This window comes from Piliocolobus tephrosceles, chromosome 5 (genome assembly GCF_002776525.5).
Source record: "Piliocolobus tephrosceles isolate RC106 chromosome 5, ASM277652v3, whole genome shotgun sequence".
In the NCBI taxonomy this organism is placed as follows: Eukaryota; Metazoa; Chordata; class Mammalia; order Primates; family Cercopithecidae; genus Piliocolobus; species Piliocolobus tephrosceles.
The window spans coordinates 92,190,409-92,212,660 of NC_045438.1; the positions used below are offsets into that span (position 1 = coordinate 92,190,409).

Consider the following 22,252-nt stretch of genomic DNA (forward strand, 5'->3'; position numbering starts at 1 on the left):
CTGTTGGTGCTCACATTGGAACTTTTTTAAAAGCATGCCATTGTCGAATAAGAGAAAAACTGGCTTAAGGTCATTACGTTCTGACTGATGCTTAAAATGTCAAAAAGAACACCTGTTGGCAGCTCTAACATTTATTGTTTAATCGATTAAGTTGAAAACAATGGTTAGAGCAGTAGTTCCAACCCCAGAATAACCTAATGCACTCAGAAAATCTCATTCACAAGAGAATCACAAAAAGAGATTTTTTCAAACTTTTTAATAGAGGTTTCTGATCGCTAGCTTCTTATTTCTTGAATAATCAAAACCCATGAGCTTTGTTTAATTAGAATTTCTTATTTTTATGTTTTTACATATATTAGCTGCTCATTTATAAATGAGGGAAAAATATATAGTACAAAAAGCCTTGAGCCGGGTTTTAGGAAGCATGAGCTCTAGACCACTTGCCACCGAGTAACTCCACCTCTCAGAATTTCAGTGTCCACATTACATGGAAATAGATCAGAGTTTCTCAGCCTGTCTGCACTATTTCTTTTAGAGCCTAGGTCTCCTTCTATCACCCAGGCTAGAATGCAGTGGTAGGATCACAGCTTATTGCAGCCTCAAACTCCTGGGCTCTCCTGCTTCAGCCTCCGAACCAGTTGGACTATAGCTGTGTGCCACCCTGCTCAGTTATTTTTTTTCTTTAATTTTTTGTAAGGGTGGGAGTCATCTTGCTATGTTGCCCAGGCTGGTCTCAAATTCTTGGCCTCAAGCAATCCTCCCACCTTGGCCTCCCAAAGCACGAGGATTATAACTGTAAGCCATCATGCCCAGCCAGCTTCAACAGTATTGACATTTCGGTTCAGACAGTTATTTGGTGTGGCTGCCTTGTGCACGTTTAGCAACATTCTAGGTCTCCATGCACCAGATGGTACCCCCCAAGGTATGACAACCAAAAATACCTCTAGACATTGCCAAAATCACCAGCAGTTGAAAACCACTAGACTAGATATATCCTCCATTTCTCCCCAGCTCTGATATCCTACAAAATATATTAAATATCTCATTTTCTTAAATGTTATTTGTTAAGCCACTGGTCAAGAGGCCAACAGTGAGAATTGCTTGAGGCAGGAGATTGCTTGAGCCCAAGAGTTCAAGGCTGCAGTGAAGTGTGATTGTACCACCGCACTCCAGTCTAGGCAACAGAGCAAGACCCTGACTCTTAAACAAATAAATAGAGAAATAAATGAATAGTGCTGACAGACTGAGAAATTCTTATATAGTCTATATCCACATCATATATAACTAAAGTTCTGAGAGGTCAGTGTTATAAATTAGAGAAATTAAAATACAGTGACCATTTGTACCCATTCTAATTTTAGTAGTGTCTAAAATCTTTATTTGGAAAATCACAAAAGGTCATCAAAGCAATAAATAAGAAAAACTAAAGTAAATGAAGTATGCATCAATATGTTCATTCCATTTTCTATATTAACTCATTCAGCTGGATTTTTAAAATGAGATAAAAAGACATATAGCATATGGAAATTCTAATTTTTTAGAATTAATATACTTTTTTCCACTGTGGCTGCATCACTTTACATTCCCACCAGCAATGCACAATGATTCCAATTTCATCCTCAGCAACACTTCTTCTTTCCTGTTTTCTTAAGCCATCCTAACGAGTATGAAGTGATATTCCACTGTGGTACTGACTTGCATTTCCTAATAATTAGTGATGTTGAGTATTCATTGGTAATTTACATATTGGCAATTTATATATAAATTACCAATTTGGGAGAAATGTCTGTGCAAGTCCTTTGCTTATTTTTTAATTGATTTTTTTTGTAGAGTTTTAGAAGTTCTCTATATATTCTGGATATTAATCTCTTATCTGATACATGATTTGCAAGTATTTTCTCCCATTCTGTGAACTGCCATTTTACCCTGTTAATAGTGTCCTTCAAAGTACATGTTTTTAATTTTGATGCAGTCCAATTTATCTATTTTTATTGTTGCCTATACCTTTAGAGTCATATTTAAAAAGTCATTATCAAATCCAATTTCATGAAGCTTTTCCCCTACATTTTCTTTTAAGAGTTTTATAGTTTTACATTTAAGTCTTTGATCCATTTTGAGTTAACTTTTGTATATGGTGTTAAATAAAGGTCCAAATTCATTCTTTTGCACATGAATATCCAGTTCTCCCAGCAGCATTTGTTGAAAAGACTGTCCTTTCCCCTGTTGAATGGTATTGGCATCATTGTCAAAAATTAATGACCAGATATTCAAGGATTTACTTCTGGGTTCTCTATTCTATTCCATTCGTCAATGTTTGTCTTTTTGCCATTGTCACCCTGTTTCGATAACTATAGCTTTGCAGTAAGTTTTGAAAAAAGGAACTGTGAGTCCTCCAACTTTGTTCTTCTGAATTAAAAAAGCAGTGACACTACCAAATATTTGCACATCAGTATTTATAGCAGTCTTAGGACACAACGGGCAAAAGGCAGAAGCAACCCAAATATCCATCAACAAATGAATGGATAAACAAAATGTGGTATATGCATACAACAAAATATTATGCAGCCTAAAGGAAGGAAACTTTGACACATGCTGAAACATGGATAAATCTTGAGGACATTATTATAAATGAAATAAGGCAGTCACAAAAGGACAAATACTATACGATTCCACTCACATAAGGCGCTTACAGTAGTCAAATCATAGATACAGAAAGTAGAATGGGTTCTTGCCAGGGACTGTTAGAGAGAAAATGAGGAGTTATTGTTTGATGGTTATAGTGTTTCAGTTTTGTAAGATGAAAAAAGTTCTGGTGATGGATGGTGGGAATAATTGCACAACATGAATGTACTTAATAACACTGCACTGTAAAAATGGTTAAAACAGTAAATGCTGTGTATATTTGACCACAGATTTTTAGAAATAAATTTAATGTTTGTGAAAAAAGCACTGTGGGGAAAGAAAGGCGTATTAAATATGTTCATCTAGTTCTGCCAACATGTGCACCTTTGGAAAACAAAAGAACTTTGTAATATCAAGAGCAGTTTAAAGCTACTAACAATCCTTTAAAAATATTATTAATAAATATATTAGAAAACCAGATTCACACCAACTTATTAATACCTGTTTTCACTCCAAATTCCTCAGTTAGACATCTCACAGTCTATACCTGGTATTCAATCTGCTTATATGTCATAAATACATATACTTTAATAAGGGAAATAAATCATGTACATATTCAATTTCCCTAAGGAATTTTCATGAATTTTATCCTGTTTTTTTCTTCAATAAAATTAGTTTCAACAACCCAGAGATCAAACCCCCATCTCACAGACTGCCATTCTACAATGGAACCCTGACACTAAATCCAAGAGTATGAGTATCACCCAAGTAATCCTTTCTTTGCAACAAGAACATATCATGGAAGGTCATTTTTTCTGTTAAAGACATTAATTTCATAATTCACAAAAAATATAAAAGAGCAAAGATTTTGCTTACAAACCCTAAATTTAAAACTTATGCTGGAAAAGCAGCCAGGTGCAGTGGCTCACACTTGTAATCCCAGCACTTTGGGAGGCGAAGGCAGGCGGATCACTTGAGGTCAGGAGGTCGAGACCAGCCTGGCCAACATGGTGAAACCCCATCTCTACTAAAAATACAAAAATTAGCCAGTCTCAGTGGCATATGCCCGTTATCCCAGCTACTCAGAGGCTGAGGCAGAAGAATCACTTGAACCCGGGAGATAGAAGTTGCAGTGAGCTGAGATCTCGCCACTGGACTCCAGCCTGGGTGACAGAGTGAGATGCCAACTCAAATAAATAAATAAATAAATAAATAAATAAATAAATAAATAAATAAATAAATAAATAAATTTAATTAAACTTACGCTGGAAAACGGACATCTTAAGAAAAAAATTAAATGCCTAAGGTACCCCATGGTTCCAAAATGCTGTAACAACTATATTCAAAAAAACCTCTAAATGTAAAGGAAATCAAAGCATGAAAAAACTGTGTTCCTCTTTTTAAAAAACAAAACCATAAAGATTACCTAAATGTATGCACTGGAAGAATCCCGGGGCACCACCTGGTCCTTTCCCTTCAATTTACTGATGAGGATACTGAGGTCCAAAGTCAACTCCCAAATATTGGTATATTACAGACAAAAACTTGCCTTCACCGAATGCCTGTCCTAGTTTTCCAACCTGACTTCAGTGTATTAAAGTATCTGGTTATACAATTTCAGTGATGTTTACATAAGAAAACAAGTAAGTGGTTATATTAGTTTTCCCAAGCTGCTATGACAGGCCACACTTGTGGTGTAAAGGAATGGATACAGTAATGGAAAAACATCAAGTCCCATGAAAAGGCAGATGTTTAGGCCTGTAGACTAATTCAAGAGGTCCTCAGCTATTCCTTTCCTCACCTAAATTTCCTCCAATAAGTGGGCCAAATATACACTAAGAACCACAACCAGGCTATAGTTCTATCAGTATAGAATAATGTTACAAACATACCTTACACCTGATACACCAAAATCTTATTTTAATAACACACACACACACACACATATACACTCTTTCTCTTTCTCGCTCTCTCTCTCTCTCTCTCTCTCTGAGAATGACAATAAGTGTGAATTTTGTATGTGCCATGAGGAATCTGTCTCATTACTTATTTGAATGAAAGCATGTGTGACACCAGGCACAGTGGCTCATGCCTGTAATCCCAGCACTTTGGGAGGCCAAGGCAGGCAGATCACTTGAGGTCAGGAGTTCGAGACCAGCCTAGCCAACATGGTGAAACCCTGTCTCTACTAAAAATACAAAAATTAGCCAGGTGTGGTGGTGGGCACCTGTAGTCCCAGCTACTTGGGAGGCTGGGGCAAGAGAATCACTGGAACCTGAGGGGTAGAGGTTACAGTGAGCCATGATCGCATTACTGCACTCCAGCCTGGGTGACAGAGCAAGACTCCGTCTTAAAAGAAAAAGAAAGCAAGCATGTGTGGCATTCAATATAAAATCACACATACCCTACAAATCAACTACCTTTAACTGCCCTCTCCCATTTCCTGCTTCCCCAGAGGTCCAGCTGTTGCTCCTAATCAGTACCTCTCATTATGTACAGTGGTTAAAGCTGCCATTTGGAATGCAGTGTTGATGAGGACATACTATTTTATTTCTTTTAATTTTCAAAGCACTCATACTATTTTGTTCTATCAAAGGACAAGGAAGAGAAGCAGTTTAGTGGTGCTAAATCCACACTCATCTGGATCGTCTGGAATAAAAAATGCTTTATGTCTCTCTTCCTTTCGTTATAGCATTGCCTCTAATTATGCAATTCCTTCTTTGTCATATCAAGTAGTATTCAGCTTTACAACATATGTCAGTAACCCACAATCCTTCAAATTCCACCTTCTGATGGAATATAAAATGATGCCAACAGGGATGTTCTCATTTCAAAGTGTAGGCTGCCACCTACTGGCTGTGATCCTTTCTCACCCAACATTCAGCTCTCCCCAGAAAGAGAACTGATCTGGCACAGGGGTTTTATTTGCTACGTCATTTAATGCAGTGTGACTTGACTGTTATATTGAACTATATCAACATAATCTTTTAGTTATTTTAAATACAAATTATCTTTAAAAAATCCTAAGCAGACAGTTACGCTTCTGTATAGCTAAAAATTCCTGCCCTATACTCAAAAGGGCAGATAATTTTTTTAAGTATGTTACTTTTTAAATATGCAAGAAAAATGTATTTTAATATATTTCTCTTCACCCTTCCCTTTATTCTTCACTTCTGAAAACAGAAGCTCACCTACTCTCATTAGAGAGTATCAGCGATTTAATTTTTCATCTTGATCAACTGCACCTGAAATTAAAGTGTAACTTCACTGCCCTAAAACTATGGTAAAAATTCACAGCAGCTGCTGACAATAAAGCTAAAAGAGTTACTTAGCCATTAGTTAGTTCAGGCTCCTGCCATGACAGGAAACATAAATGTGCAGGTGCCCTCTAAGAGCACTGGAGTTTTTCAAGTTAAGAGTTAGTTTCTCCCCATTTTAATCTATTTTTTAAGGAAAATAAAATGAGACCTAAATAATTAATGTGAGAGAGGGAAATCCCCTTCCTGAGACAGTGAGAGCAAAGGGTAAATTCACTCAACAGCGTGTACTTCATAAATGCCTGATACAATATTAGGTCCTAGGGATCCATTCTGTGGAACAGCTTAAAGATCTGCTGCCTTTAACAACTTTCTGGTGTGGAGTTATGGATTATAGTACAACTTTCAAGATTTAAGAGGTGCAGTGTGAATCGTGATAAAGAACTGTCTGAGTCTGCTTGGAGGGTCTGGAAGAGCTTCACAGGGGAATCTTCTGAAGAAGAAATAGGAGTCTACCAGGTAATCAGACAGGGGAGAGAGACCCAGATAGCAAGTGCAAAGGAAGAGAGAAGAAAAAACAACAGGGGGCTTAGGAGAAACAACCAGTAACTCAACATTAATTTTAACAAAAATTTTAAAAAGCTCAAGTTCCTAGGTCTGTAGAGTAAAAAGTAAAAAAATAGATAAAATAAATAAAATTAAAAGCAGATGAGGTCAGGTAGCTACGTAGGTAGTTCTCAAAGTCTTTGGTGGCCGGACACACTGGCTCATGCTTGTAATCCCAGCACTTAGGGAGGCCAAGACAGGTGGATCACAAGGTCAGGAGTTTGAGACCAGCCTGACCAACACAGTGAAACTCCATCTCTACTAAAAATACAAAAATTAGCAGGGCATGGTGGCACGCAGCTGTAGTCCCAGCTACTCGGGAGGATGAGGCAGGAGAATCATTTGAACCCGGGAGGCAGAGGTTGCAGTGAGCCGAGGTCGCACCACTGCACTCCAGCCTGGGTGACAGAGTGAGACTCCATCTCAAAAATTTAAAAAATTTATAAACTTTTTAAAAAGTATTTTGTATGTCCTGCTAAGAAATATGCATGTTAAAATGATCGCACTGGCAACAAGATAGGGAATGGACTGGAGGGAGGGTAAGACTAAAAGAGTGGTGATTACTAAGAAAAGAAATAAAACTTTGCAGGCAGAGAAAAATTAAAGATCTGAAGTATCAGGGCAGTAAGAATGGAAAGGATGGGCAGATTAGATACAATTGTACAACTTGACTGGATGTGGGGAACTAGAAAGAAGGAAGACATTTAGAATTTCCCCAGTGTCTGGCTTAGGTACTAAATGGATGGTGCTATATTCACCAAAAAAGGAAATGCACTAGGAGGCATACATTTGCTGGGTGGGTGTAGCAACCTTAGGTGTGGAAATGCTGAATTTGAAGTGACTATCAAACACTGAGGTGAAGATGTGCAGTAGAAACTGAATACACAGATCTGAAGCTCAGAACAGAAGTCTGAACTAGAGATAGAAATTCAAGAGTCACCAGTGTATGAGCCACAGATGGCATGGATAAAATGCCCCAGACAGAAGGGGTAAGCAGAGTGTCATGGATGAGAACCTGGGCAGCCAGCCAACAGAGGACTCAACAGCCTACACAAGTCCCTAAATGGATTTTTTTTGGGAGGAATAAATAAAGCAGTACATGTAATACACTCAGAACAGTACCTGACGCAGTAAGTGCTGAATAAATATTAGCTATTCAGAAAGCACATGGCATGCTACTACACTGAGTCAGACAAGATGGAATCGTGAGGTCTAGACACTGCTCCACAGCATAGCTATACCGGATATAGAAAAGACTCAGTTACAGAAGTATAATTCTGTGTTTGAAATATTAGTTAATGTATACAAACATATTCAAATACAGTCTAGAAGTACATATATCAAGATATTTACAGTGGTTACCTCCAAGTTATCTCCGAAAACAGCAATTTTTATTTTCTTTAGGCTTTTCTGTATTTTCCAAATTTTCTACAATGTATATGCATTACTTTTGAAATCAAATGTGTAAAGATTTTTAACTGTTTATTAAAGATCTAAAAGTGTGTAGCAGGAGTCTAAATGATCAGGAAAAATAATCTTTTGCCCAACTACCTCAAGCTCTAAGCAGGTATTAGAAGTAAGAGAAAGCAGAGGAACTGGACCCAGAAACTTAACCTGCTATAAATGAAAGAGAAAAGACTAAGCTGGAAGTTCCCAATAAGTGAGATGGAACATGTATGGGTTCTTGGATTTCAGTATAACATAACCTCAGAAACAGTGGAACAGAAAAAGAGATAACAACTAAAAAAAAAAATTGTAAAGACCCTCACTCCTCCTGCCCTGTATGAACACACCAGCAATATAGAGCAATGCCAAAGGAAAGAAGAGAGGGAGTTATCAGCTCCTCCCAGACCTCACATGAACTGCTTTGCTGAATTCTAGATCAGATAAGACTAAGAGAAAAAATAAAACGTCAAAAGGACTTCAAAGGTATCCTTAACAATAGGAGGTCAAAACACATTACTTACACAGCAAGTCAGAAGAGTGGGAATTCAAAGATGGACCAAAATACATTCTTATGATTTTAACTGAGTCAAATGAAATTAATAAAAGCAATGGGCAGAAAACAATCACATGCCAATTAAAAGACATCAGCTGGGATAAAACACATAAGAAGGATAATGTGGGCCGGGCGCGGTGGCTCAAGCCTGTAATCCCAGCACTTTGGGAGGCCGAGACGGGCGGATCACGAGGTCAGGAGATCGAGACCATCCTGGCTAACATGGTGAAACCCCGTCTCTACTAAAAATACAAAAAACTAGCCAGGCGAGGTGGCGGGCGCCTGTAGTCCCAGCTACTTGGGAGGCTGAGGCAGGAGAATGGCGTAAACCCAGGAGGCGGAGCTTGCAGTGAGCTGAGATCTGGCCACCGCACTCCAGCCTGGGCGACAGAGCAAGACTCCGTCAAAAAAAAAAAAAGAAGGATAATGTGATGGCTCATTATATGTCAACTTGACCAGGCTATGGCACCCAGTTATTAACATTTGGTCAAACACAGGTGTAGAGGTTGTTGTGAAGGTACTTTTTAGATGTGATTAGCATTTAAATCAGTAGATTTTGAATAAAGCAGATTACCTTTTACAATGTGGGTAGGCTTCATAAAGTCAATATAAGGCCTTAAGAGAAAAGATTGCAGGTTCCCAAGCAAAAAGAAATTCAGCCTCAAGACTAAAACAGAAACCCTGCCTGAGTTTCAGGTCAGCCAGTTTGCCCTGTGGATTTGCCAGTCCCACAATCACATGAGCTAGTTCCTTAAAAACTAACCCCCTCTCTTCTCCCTCTCTCTCTCTCTTCCCGAAAAGATAAAATTTGCATTAATAAAGACCCAACAGGCAGAATCTTGAACTGGAGGCAACGGAATTGAAATTGGCTAAGGCAGGTAGCAATAAAACACCAAAGGTTCTTGGACAGAAGAATGACACAATAAGCAATGCATTTAATGACGATTATTTTGGAATTAATTACAGTGTATGTGTAATATGAACTAGATCAGAGGGATATTAGAAGACATTTGAGGAAATATAGGCCAAAGGATTCTGCGGGTGGCATTGGAAATGAAAAGGAATTCATCTGTACAATGAAGATATGACAAAAAATTTAGTAGGCATGTTTTGTATTTTTAAGATCTTTTAGTAAAAGTTCTGTCAGAATACTATGTATATAGGTATTTACTTACCATATTTGTCTCGCAAGCCAACAGTGCATCTAAAGACTCCACCAAAGGCAACATCTTCACCAAATATTACTGAAAAACAGTATTTAAAGAATACATTTTATTTAATAATTCCTAAATAATACTAACCATGAGAAATAAGTAATTTAAATGTTTACATTTTAATCACAAAAGAGAAATGGACCATAGATCTATATCAAGGTTTCTCAACTTCTACATTATTGACATTTTAGACTAGATGATTCTTTTGTTGTGAGGGCCTGTCCTGTGCACTGTAGATATATAGTAGCATCCCTGGTCTCTACCCACTGGATGACAGTTACTATACACATACACAGATACACACACACACACACACCGTTGAGACAACAGAAAGTATCTTGGCTTACATTGCTTACATTGTTAAACGTAAAGAGAGTTGTGGGAGTGGGGACTAAGATCACCTCCAGTTGAGAAAGAACCACTGATCTAGAATCTCATTTGTTTTATCCATGAAGAAAATGAGACCAGAGAAGTAGTCTGACTGGCCAAGTCAGAAAGCTAGAGGCAGAACTATGACTCATGCTCCAGACTTCCAGGCCTGTGGTTTTTCCTGAGACACAGTATACAGTAAGTCAGCCATCAGTAGAGTATTCCAAGCTAAGGGAACAGTCACAAATAGGAAAGGGATTTAGACTGTGTGAGGCAGAAAGGAGGCAAGCATGACCGACACAGTGAGCAAGGCAAAGAATGGTGTAGGTGGAAATTGGCAGGAGCTTTAAAATAGAGGGTATTCATAGAGCTGAATGCTAGTCCATAAATGCACCTAACCAGTGTTTTCGACCATAAGAAAAAACTCACCCTTCTCTATGTTTGAATTTACTCATCTAGTTCAATCATTCGCAAGTAGCATTCAAAACAAATCAAGATCTAATCATCCTTTAGTCCAGCTCTCACTTTTCCCTAAAAAATAATGTTTTTCATTTAACCTTAAAACTACAGATTCTCAGGTGGAAGCCCAACGTATAGTAAACATATATGCACAAACACATATATAAACTGTATATATAGATATATGTTAAATATATGTGTATGTAATACATATATGAAGTAAAGCCAATCAAATTTGAAAACATACAGTGAAAGAACAATTGGTTTGCATCAATAATTTAATAAGATGAAGATTAAGATACTTATAAAAGTATATATAAATATTACAATTATTTCCAAAAAACATTACAAGTTGAACGACAATGTATCCCAAAGGGAAGCATAAAATCAAGTCTTCATTTTATAAATAAATAGTTGAATGAAAAGGTATTTTGTTTTTTTCTATATGCCAGAGAAACAGGGGTACACAGTAGGTTTTAATCCAGAAGTTATTAATATAATATCAGGACCACACATACTATAAGAGAAAGCTGACTAGATGTTAAATATACATGAGAACTAACTGGTAATAAGTGGACTAATTGCAATTTGATTATTTAGCCCTAATCATTTGAGTAGGCCTTTGAAAATTTCACGTAGATACAATGTTAACCATTGAGCTCCACATAAATATTTTAAGCAAATCTTCAATTCTGGAATAAACACAGCTACCACAATTCAGGCACAAATCAGGGTTACCTGCAGTAGGATCTTTGGCCAATGAGTTATCCAAGGCACTTGTTATTGACTGGAAAAGATTCATTTTCTGAGTTTGCCCTGTGAAAATCAAAAAACAAAATTTATTTCATACATTGTAAAATATGTAAAAACAACCAGTTTCTTAACAGTTAATTACAACAAGAAAGGTATTATGCAAATTGCTGAATTATTTACAATAATACTATAAGATACAAAAGCAATACAGACCTGTAAAAGCTTGTTAATGGGGAAAATTTTACGCATATTAAACAATTTTTTGTATAAGTATAAAAAAGGAAGAAGGAATATAGCCAAGTGACTAAATATGTATAGACTGTAAGACCTATGGAAAGTCAGAAAAGGAGACCAGTCAAAGTGAGTGGTCTGGGAAGAAGCACAGACAGGTGTTACGAACCTAAGCCATCAGGAATGTGCATGACCAGTAGCATGTGTTAAACACGTCAACAACAAATGGTCATGGACCATAAAACAATAAGGAAGGCTAAAGATAAACTTTAGTACCCAGAACTGCTAGAGTTTGGAAAATATCACAATCTTATGCCTAACCACATCATATTTAGTCCTTCTTATTGTCTTATTACTTAAATAGAATATCTGCGTGCCAGTGTCCATCACCTAAATGGATTTTTTGGGAGCAATAAATAAAGCAGTACATGTAATACAACCAGAACAGTACCTGATGTAGTGAGTGCTGAATAAATATTAGCTATTCATTGTTAGATTCTGGACTCTGTCCATGTCCTTCCACCTTCACCTTAGTACTCTTCTGAATGGTATACGAAAGCTTCATTTGATAAACTTCTAAATGCTGGAATTCAGAAACATCATGACACTGGAGCTTTGATTCAAGCCTAGGTGCCGCCCAGTGCCCACAGTCATCCTAAAACTTTAAGTCAACTCCTCTGCAAAAGTACAATTCAGAGCACAGAAAGGCTTCAGCCTAAAGCTCCTCTGATCCAAAGGCCCACTCTTCATCCTAGTGCCTGATCTACATGCTGGTGGTCGCCTTAACACACAGCATGCTAATAACAAGTCTTTTCGAAACCTGTTGCTTACCCTGATCACTGCCCACCTAACCTCCATGCTATTCATTAGCCTAGTGTGTCTCAACAGTCAAGATCTAATTCCCAGCGTGGGTCACAACAGCTACTGCTGTTGCCTTCAACTGTCTGACCATGGGACATTGGTCACTTGTCCTTTTCCTAGAGACCCATTTTCTTCCCTAGCCCAGCATTGCTCCACAGCAGGTTCTGACATATGACATCCTTCCTCTTTCCATTATCCACCAATACCCCAGCCTTCTGATGTTCTCCCTACTCTGGTATCTAATGTCTCTCTGATCATTTCAACAGTACTGAATGCCCAGGCTTCAGGTCTTGACAATCCCCAGTCAGACATGTCCTCTGTCCTCTGTGCCTACAATCATAGCCTGTTTCTACTCTTATACTTGGTGGAGATAATAGGAATTTACTCAAAAATTATTTTATATCACCTGTGGCCAAAGATATACAATCATACCACATGTCCATGATTACTTAAAAATTTATTTTTCTTCAGGCTAGGGCTATATCACTTAATAGATACAGGCATACCTTGTCTTATTGTGCTTCATTTTATTTTGCCCTATAGATACTGCAATTTTTACAAATGGAAACTTTGTAGCAAACCTGTATCAAGCAAGTCTATCAGCATCAGAATCACATTTTGGTAATTCTCACAATATTTCAAACTTTGTCATTACTATTACATCTGTTATCACAATCTGTGATCAATGATCTTGGAGGTTACTAATGTAATTATCTTGGGGGGCCACAGCCTTCTGACATTCTGCCGTGGCACCCCAAGACAATTACATTAGTAACCTCAATAAATGTTGGGTGTTTTCTCACTGATCCACTGACCAGTCATTCCCCCTTTCTCTCTCCCTTTCTTCAGGCTTCCCTATTCCTTGAGACACAATAATATGAAAACTAGGTCAATTAATATTTCTACAGTGACCTCTAAGTTTTCAAGTGAAAGGAGGAACTGCATATCTCTCACTTTAAATCCTAAGTTAGAAATGACTAAGCTAAGTACGGAAGGCATTCTGAAAGTTCAGAGAATCTGAAAGCTAGGTTTCTTGCACCAAATAGCTTAAAAGTTCTTGAAGAAAATTTAAAGTGTTATTCCAGTGAGCACACAAATGATAAGAAAGCAAAATAGTCTTATTGCTAATATGAAGAAAATTTTAGTGGTCTGAATAGAAAATCAAATCAGATACAACATTCCCTTAAGTCAAAGCCTAATACAGAGCAAGTCCCTAACTCCTTTCAATTCTATGAAAGCTGACAGAGGTGAGGAAGCTGCAGAAGAAAAATCTAAAGCTAGCAGAGCTTGGTTCATGAGATTTAAGAAGAGAAGTCATCTCAGTACATACAACGGCAAAGTGAAACATAAAGTGCTGATGGAGAAGCTGCAGTAAGTTATCCAGAAGATCCCACTAAAATCATTGATGAAGGCGGCTATACTAAACAAAAGATTTTTCAATGGAGACAAAACAGCTTCTATTGGAAGATGCTATCTTGGATTTTCATAGCTAAAGAGGAGAAGTCAATGCCTGGCCTCAAAGGACAGGTGGACTATTTTGTGAGGGGCTAATGTAGCTGGTGATCTGAAGTTGAAGCCAATGTTCATTTGCCATTCTGAAAGTCCTAGCACCCTTGAGAATTAGGCTAAATCCACTCTGCCTGTTCCCTTTCAATGAAACAACAAACTCCGAATGATAGCACATCTATTTATATCAAGGTTTCAATCAGTGAATCCAGGAGCTCATTTTTTGAAAAGATCAACAAAATTGATAGACCACTAGCAAGACTAATAAAGAAGAAAAGAGAGAAGAATCAAATAGACGCAATAAAAAATGATAAAGGGGATATCACCACCGATCCCACAGAAATACAAACTACCATCAGAGAATACTATAAACACCTCCATGCAAATAAACTAGAAAATCTAAAATAAATGGATATATTCCTGGACATATACACCCTCCCAAGACTAAACCAGGAAGAAGTTTAATCTTTGAATAGACCAATAACAGGCTCTGAAATTGAGGCAATAATTAATAGCCTACCAACCAAAAAAAGCCCAGGACCAGACGGATTCACAGCCGAATTCTACCAGAGATACAAAGAAGAGCTGGTACTATCCCTTCCTCTTGAGGGAAGTCAGGGACCCCGAGCAGAGGGTCCAGCTGAAGTCACGGCAGAGGAACATAAATTTTGAAAATTTCATGGACATTTAACAGTTCCCAAATAATACTTTCATAATTTCTTATGCCTGTTTTACTTTAATCTCTTAATCCTGTTATCTTCGTAAGCTCAGAATGTACGTCACCTCAGGACCACTGTGATAATTGTGTTAACTGTATTAACTGATTGTAAAACATGTGTGTTTGAACAATATGAAATCAGTGCACCTTGAAAAATAACAGAATAACAGTGATTTTTAGGCAACAAGGGAAGACAACCATAAGGTCTAACTGCCTGCGGGGTTGGGCAAAAAGAGCCATATTTTTCTTCTTGCAGAGAGCCTATAGACATGCAAGTAGGAGAGATATTGCTAAATTCTCTTCCTAGCAATGAATATTAATATTAATACCCTGGGAAAGGAATGCATTCCTGGGGGGAAGTCTATAAATGGTAGCTCTGGGAGTGTCTGTCTTAGGTGGTTGAGATAAGAACTGAGATACGCCCTGGTCTCCTGCAGTACCCTCAGGCTTATTAGAGTGGGGAAAACTCCGCCCTGGTAAATTTGTGGTCAGACCAGTTCTCTGCTCTCAAACACTGTTTTCTGTTGTATAACATGTTTATCAGAAAATATGTGCACAGTTAAACACAGTTCCTTATCAGTAGTGCTGTTTTGCCTTTTGTCCTTTTCCCTCAGAACTATGTGATCATTGTTCTGCTTTTTGCCCTTTGAAGCATGTGATCTTTGTACCAACTCCCTGTTTTACACCCTCTCCCCTTTTGAAACCCTTAATAAAAAACTTGCTGGTTTGAGCCTCAGGTGGGCATCACGGTCCTACCGATACGGGGGTTATGTGATGTCACCCCCGGTGGCCCAGCTGTAAAATTCCTCTCTTTGTACTCTTTCTCTTTATTTCTCAGCCAGTCAACACTTATGGAAAATAGAAAGAACCTACATTGAAATATTGGGGGAGGGTTCCCCCAATACCTTCTGGAACTATTCCAATCAATAGAAAAAGAAGGAATCCTCCCTAATTCATTTTATGAGGCTAACATCATCCTGATACCAAAGCCTGGCAGAGACACAACAAAAAAAGAGAATTTTAGACCAATATCCCTCATGAACATCAATGCGAAAATCCTCAGTAAAATACTGGCAAACCAAATCCAGCAGCACATCAAAAAGCTTATCCACCACAATCAAGTTGGCTTTGTCCCTGGGATGCAAGGCTGGTTCAACATATGCAAATCAATAAATGTAATCCATCACATAAACAGAACCAATGACAGAAACCACATGATTATCTCAATAGATGCAGAAAAGGCCTTCAACAAAATTCAACAGCCCTTCATGCTAAAAACTCTCAATAAACTAGGTATCAATGGAACATATCTCAAAATAATAAGAGCTATTTATGACAAACCCACAGTCAGTATCATACTGAATGGGAAAAAAACTGGAAGCATTCTCTTTGAAAACTGACACAAGACAAGGATGCCCTCTCTCACCACTACTCTTCCAACATAGTGTTGGAAGTTCTGGCCAGGGCAGTCAGGCAAGAGAAAGAAATAAAGGGTATTCAATTAGGAAATGAGGAAGTCAAATTGTCCCTATTTGCAGACGACATGATTGTATATTTAGAAAACCTCATCGTCTCAGCCCAAAAGCTCCTTAAGCTGATAAGCAACTTCAGCAAAGTCTCAGGATACAAAATTAATGTGCAAAAATCACAAGCATTCCTATACGCCAATAAGAGACAAACAGAGAGCCAAATCATTAGTGAACTCCCATTCACAATTGCTACAAAGAGAATAAAATACCTAGGAATCCAACTTACAAGGGATGTAAAGGACCTCTTCAAGGAGAACTACAAAACACTGCTCAACGAAATAAAAGAGTACACAAACAAATGGAAGAATATTCCATGCTCATTGATAGGAAGAATCAATTATCATGAAAATGGCCATACTGCCCAAGGTAACTGACAGATTCAGTGCCATCCCCATCAAGCTACCAATGACTTTCTTCACAGAATTGGAAAAAACTACTTTAAAGTTCATATGGAACAAAAAAGAGCCCACATAGCCAAGATAATCCTAAACAAAAAGAACAAAGCTAAAGCTATCATGCTACATGACTTCAAACTATACTACAAGGCTACATTAACCAAAACAGCATGGTACTGGTACCAAAACAGAGATTATAAACCAATGGAACAGAACAGAGCCCTCCGAAATAATACCACACATCTACAACCATCTGATCTTTGACAAACGTGACATAAACAAGAAATGGGGAAAGGATTCCCTATTTAATAAATGGTGCTGGGAAAACTGGCTAGCCAGGTGTGGAAAGCTGAAACTGGATCCCTTCCTTACACCTTATACAAAAATTAACTCAAGATGGATTAAAGACTTAAATGTTAGACTTAAAATCATAAAAACCCTAGAAGAAAACCTAGGCAATACCATTCAGGACACAGGTATAGGCAAGGACTCCATGACTAAAACATCAAAAGCAATGGCAACAAAAGCCAAAATAGACAAATGGGATCTACTTAAACCGAAGAGCTTCTGCATGGTAAAAGAAACTACCATCAGCGTGAATAGGCAACCTATAGAACGGGAGAAAATTTTTTCAATTTACCTATCTGACAAAAGGCTAACATCCAGAATCTACAAAGAACTCGAACAAATTTACAAGAAAAAAACAAACCCATCAAAACTTGGGCAAAGAATATGAACAGACATTTCTCAAAAGAAGACATCTGTGCAGACAACAGAGACATGAAAAAATGCTCATCATCACTGGTCATCAGAGAAATGCAAATCAAAACCACAATGAGATACCATCTCATGCCAGTTAGAATGGCGATCATTAAAAAGTCAGGAAACAACAGATGCTGGAGAGGATGTGGAGAAATAGGAACGCTTTTACACTGTTGGTGTGAGTGTAAATTGGTGCAACCATTGTGGAAGACAGTGTAGAAATTCCTCAAGGATCTAGAACTAGAATTACCATTTGACCCATCAATCACATTACTGGGTATATATCCAAAGAATTATAAATCATGCTACTATAAAGACACATGCACACATACATTTACTATGGCACTATTCACAACAGCAAAGACTCGGAACCAACCCAAATGTCTATCAATGATAGACTGGATTAAGAAAATGTGGCACATATACACCATGGAATACTATGCAGCCATGAAAAAGGATGTGTTCATGTCCTTTGCAGGGGACATGGATGAAGATGGAAACCATCATTCTCAGCAAACGATCACAAGGACAGAAAACCAAACACTGCATTTTCTCACTCATAAGTGGGAACTGAACAATGAGATCACTTGGACACAGGGTGGGGAACATCACACACCAGGGTCTGTCGGGGATTGGGGGCCTGGGGCAGGAATAGCATTAGGAGAAATACCTGATGTAAATGATGAGTCGATGGGTGCAGCAAACCAACATGGCACATACCTATTTATCAAACCTGCACGTTGTGCACATGTACCCCAGAACTTAAAGTATAATTTTTAAAAATTGGAAAAAAAAGATTAACATTGTTTTCAAGCCTGCTAATACATCAATTCTGTGGCTCACAGATCAAGGAGTAATTTCTACTTTCAAGTCTTATTATTTAAGAAATACATTTTGTAAGGCTATATCTGCCATAAATAATGACTCCTCTGATGTTCTGGGCAAGTAAATTGAAAATCTTGTGGGAAGGACTGACTATTCTAGATGCCATTTAGAATGTTCATGGTTCATCAAATTTCAAAATGTCAACATTGGCCAGGCGTGGTGGCTCACACTTGAAATCCCAGCACTTTGTGAGGCCAAGTGGGGGCGGATCACTTGAGACCAGAAGTTCAAGACCAGCCTGGCCAACATGGCGAAACCCCATCCTCTACCATAACTATAAAAAATTAGCCCAGTGTGGTGGTGCATACCTGTGCTCCCAGTTACTCAGGAGGCTGAGGCACAAGAATCACTTGAACCCAGGAGGTGGAGGTTGCAGTGAGCCAAGATTATGCCACCGCACTCCAGCCTGGGTGATAGAGTGAGACTCTGTCTCAAAAAATAGTAAAAAATAAGTCAACATTTTTAAGAGCTTGAAATAAATTGATTCCAACTCTCATGGATTACTTCATTCTTTCATTCATTCATTCATTTTATTTTATTTATTTATTTTTTCTTTTGCAACCTCCACCTCCCAGGTTCAACCAATTCTCATGCCATAGCCACCCCAGGGATTACAGGCTGCTAATTTTTTTCTATGTTTCATAGAGCCCAGTTCTCCCCATGTTGCCCAGGCTGGTCTCAAATTCCTGAGCTCAGATGATCTGCCAGCCTTGGCCTCCCAAAGTGGTAGGATTACAGGCATGAGCCACCACACCCAGCCTCATGGATGACTTTGAGGGATTCAAAACTTCAGAGGAGAATGTAATTGCAGACATGGTAGAAATAGCAAGAGAACTAGAAGTGCAGCCTGAAGATGTGACTGAATTGCTACAATCTGATGATAAAACTTTAATGGATGAGGAGTTGTTCTTTACGGATGCAACCTAAAGAACTCAAAGAAAGTGGAGTCTTGAGATGGAATCTATTACTTTCTATGAATTCAAAAAAAGTGGATCCTTGAGATGAAATCTATTACTGATGAAGATGCCATGAACACTGTTGAAATGATAACAAAGGACTTTGAATATTACATAAACTTAGCTGATAAAGAAGTGGCAGGGATGGGATAATTGATTTCAATTCTGAAAAAAAAAAGTTCTACTGTGGTAAAATGCTATCAAACAGCATCACATGTTACAGAGAAATCTGCCATGAAAGGAAGATTCTATCAATGCAGCAAACTTCATTGTTCTTTTTTTTATTTTAATAAAGTTGCCACAGCCACCACAACCTTCAGCAACCACTACTCTGATCAGTCAGTAGCTATCAACATCAAGGCAACACTCTCCACCAGCAAAAAGATTATGACTTGCCAAAGTTTCAGATGATAGTTGGCAATTTTTATTGATAAAGTATTTCTTAATTAAAGTATGTACACTGATCTTTTAGATATAATGCTATTGCACACTTACTAGACTACAGTACAATGTAAACATGTTTATATGCACTGGGAAACCAATACATTTGTGTGACTCACTTTATTGTAATATTCACTATATTGCAATATTCATTTTATTGTAGTGGTCTGGACCCAAACCCACAATATGTCCGAGGTATGCCTGTACTTTCCTTAAATCCTTCTTGATTTTATAAATATTCTTCAAGTATTTATTGGTGCCCAGCTTCAGAAGATAATAGTTTTGAGTAAACATTTTTCCCAGTCACAGTGACATTCCCACTGACTCTCCTGCTGCATACATTTCATAAAGTTAAGATCTTGACTTGTCTATGAGGATTTCCATAGTTAAGAACCTAGCCAGAATAAAAATGTGCTGAGACCACCTCGGTCGGGGAGACCCTAACCCTGCACAGCAAGAGAAATTAAAGACACACATACAGAAATATAGAGGTGTGGAGTGGGAAATCAGGGGTCTCACAGCCTTCAGAGCTGAGAGCCTCGAACAGAGATTTACCCACCTATTTATTGACAACAAGCCAGTGATAAGCCTTGTTTCTATAGATTATAGATTAACTAAAAGTATTCCTTACAGGAAACAAAGGCATAGGCTCTGGCTAGTTATGTGCAGCAGGAGCATGCCCTTAAGGCACAGATTGCTCATGCTATTGTTTGTGGTTTAAGAACGCATTTGAGCAGTTTTCCGCCCTGAGTGGGCCAGGTGTTCCTCGCCCTCATTCTGGTAAACCCACAACCTTCCAGCATGGGCGTCACGGCTGTCACGAACATGTCACAGTGCTACAGAGATTTTGTTTACGGCCAGTTTGGGGGCCAGTTTATGGCCAGATTTGGGGGCCTACTCCAACAAAATGTCTAAATATCCAAGTTGCCATTTATTTCAAGTCTGCTGACCATTCAGATTAATACTGAATGACATGACATCTTATTGCACTCACGCTTAGCAAGTTATTAGTAGGGAGGAAGCAAAGACTTTAATAATAAAAATCATACAAAGTAAACATTTAAATTATTTCTTGATAACCACAAAGAATCTATTCGTCTTGTATAAAATAATTTACCAGTAAGGGTATTTAAAGGTAATTATTTCCATGTGAACACCTAAACTTTCACTCCTGAATAGTTTTTCAAATAGATTCAAAATTTTATGGTTTTGGATTAATTGCTATTCTACCAGATACTTTTCTAAGTTTTAAATGAAAAATTTTAATGGAGCAACATTTACTTTTCAATTTAAAGTTACAGCATGATTTGTAGACAAGGCAAGAAGAAATCACAAGTTATTCACAGGTAAGATTTTTTAAATATGTATTTTCCCTAGAGTTATTTATTCTCCTAGAGGTTACATCAAAGACTATTGATAGACTATGCTTATGTCTGCCATAGTACGATAAACCTACCTACAGTATGTGCTAACCAAAGCTGTACTACTGGTAAGACTGTTAAAAAATAATCTATATACATCACTAAAAATTTATTAAGCACAGCTACCAAATTATGCAATCACACAGTATTAACACATGACTGCTACATTTTAAAACCAGACTGGTAATTCTTTTTCAACATAAAAAGGTATAGCAAAACAAACAACAAAATACAGCAGCATACGTTCTCCTAAATCAAGGATGCAAGTTAATGGTTGCCCATTGTTAAAACAGGGCTCTGTGGCTGGCATCGAGTTGTTTACTTGAAATTGTACTAGGTAAAGAATCATGAATATGCAAGTCATCAGCACTGCTGAAAAAATAAGGTGACATATAGGCAGAATGTAAAGATCATAATGGAACATAAGCTCCAAGAGGACTGGTATCCTTAAATGCTTTTGATCAGAGCTGTGTCTTCAGTGCTCAAACAGGGCCTGACGTGTAAGAGGTGCTAAGTAAATATTGGTTGAATGAATGAATGAACAAACACATGCAAACACTGTTTCAATAAAGGTTTAAGGAAACTAAAAGAAAAATGTTAACCAACAACTTAAAGAGAAAGAAATGTGTAAGCAAAAAGACCTACCAATGTCACATTCAAAGACAAACTGCAGAAGGAGGGGGGCAAATGAGAGGTGTTATTTCATCAACAGTCTGATGGGGTAGGTTTTGAATAACTATGCAGTATGCAGTAGCGTAAAAGGGAGAGAGAAGCCTCCCACAGGGATAGAGCATCTGAGGAAAAGGGCAAATGTCAGCAATCTCCAGAAATAAATAAGGCCAAAAGCAGAGCACATGGTCAGTGAGTGTATTTATAGCTTAGATCCAAACACATAAAAATATACAGCTATGATACAGAAAATTAGAGACTACTTGCAGAAAGTGAAGATTGTGCCAGTACGTTCGGCACTGGCTTTCCACTGTGCTGCCTAGTTATTGATATAGACCTGTGTGTTATAGCACATCCTTATCATATTCCTCTTAGAAAGCCCAGCATTGGGAGTCCGAGGCAGGTGGATCACAAGGTCAGGAGATTGAGACCATCCTTGCTAACACGGTGAAACCCCATCTCTACTAAAAACACAAAAAATTAGCCAGGCGTGGTGGCAGGCGCTTGTAGTTCCAGCTACTTGGGAGGCTGAGGCAGGAGTATGGCGAGAACCTGGGAGGCGGAGCTCACAGTGAGCCAAGATCACGCCACTGCACTCC

General features: G+C 38.1%; 1 protein-coding gene across 3 annotated transcripts in view; it reads right to left on the reverse strand.

Moving 5' to 3' along the window:
• Positions 1 to 22,252, reverse strand: part of BCKDHB (branched chain keto acid dehydrogenase E1 subunit beta) — a 256,098-nt gene that overhangs the window by 224,945 nt on the left and 8,901 nt on the right. For all 3 annotated transcript variants that reach the window (XM_026454545.1, XM_026454544.1, XM_026454543.1), the window contains exons 2-3: positions 11,265 to 11,342; positions 9,660 to 9,728 (exon numbers count right to left, since the gene is read on the reverse strand). In XM_026454545.1, the coding sequence (XP_026310330.1) occupies positions 9,660 to 9,728; positions 11,265 to 11,328 (133 nt within the window). In that variant the 5' untranslated portion in view covers positions 11,329 to 11,342. The remainder of the gene's footprint in view (positions 1 to 9,659; positions 9,729 to 11,264; positions 11,343 to 22,252) is intronic.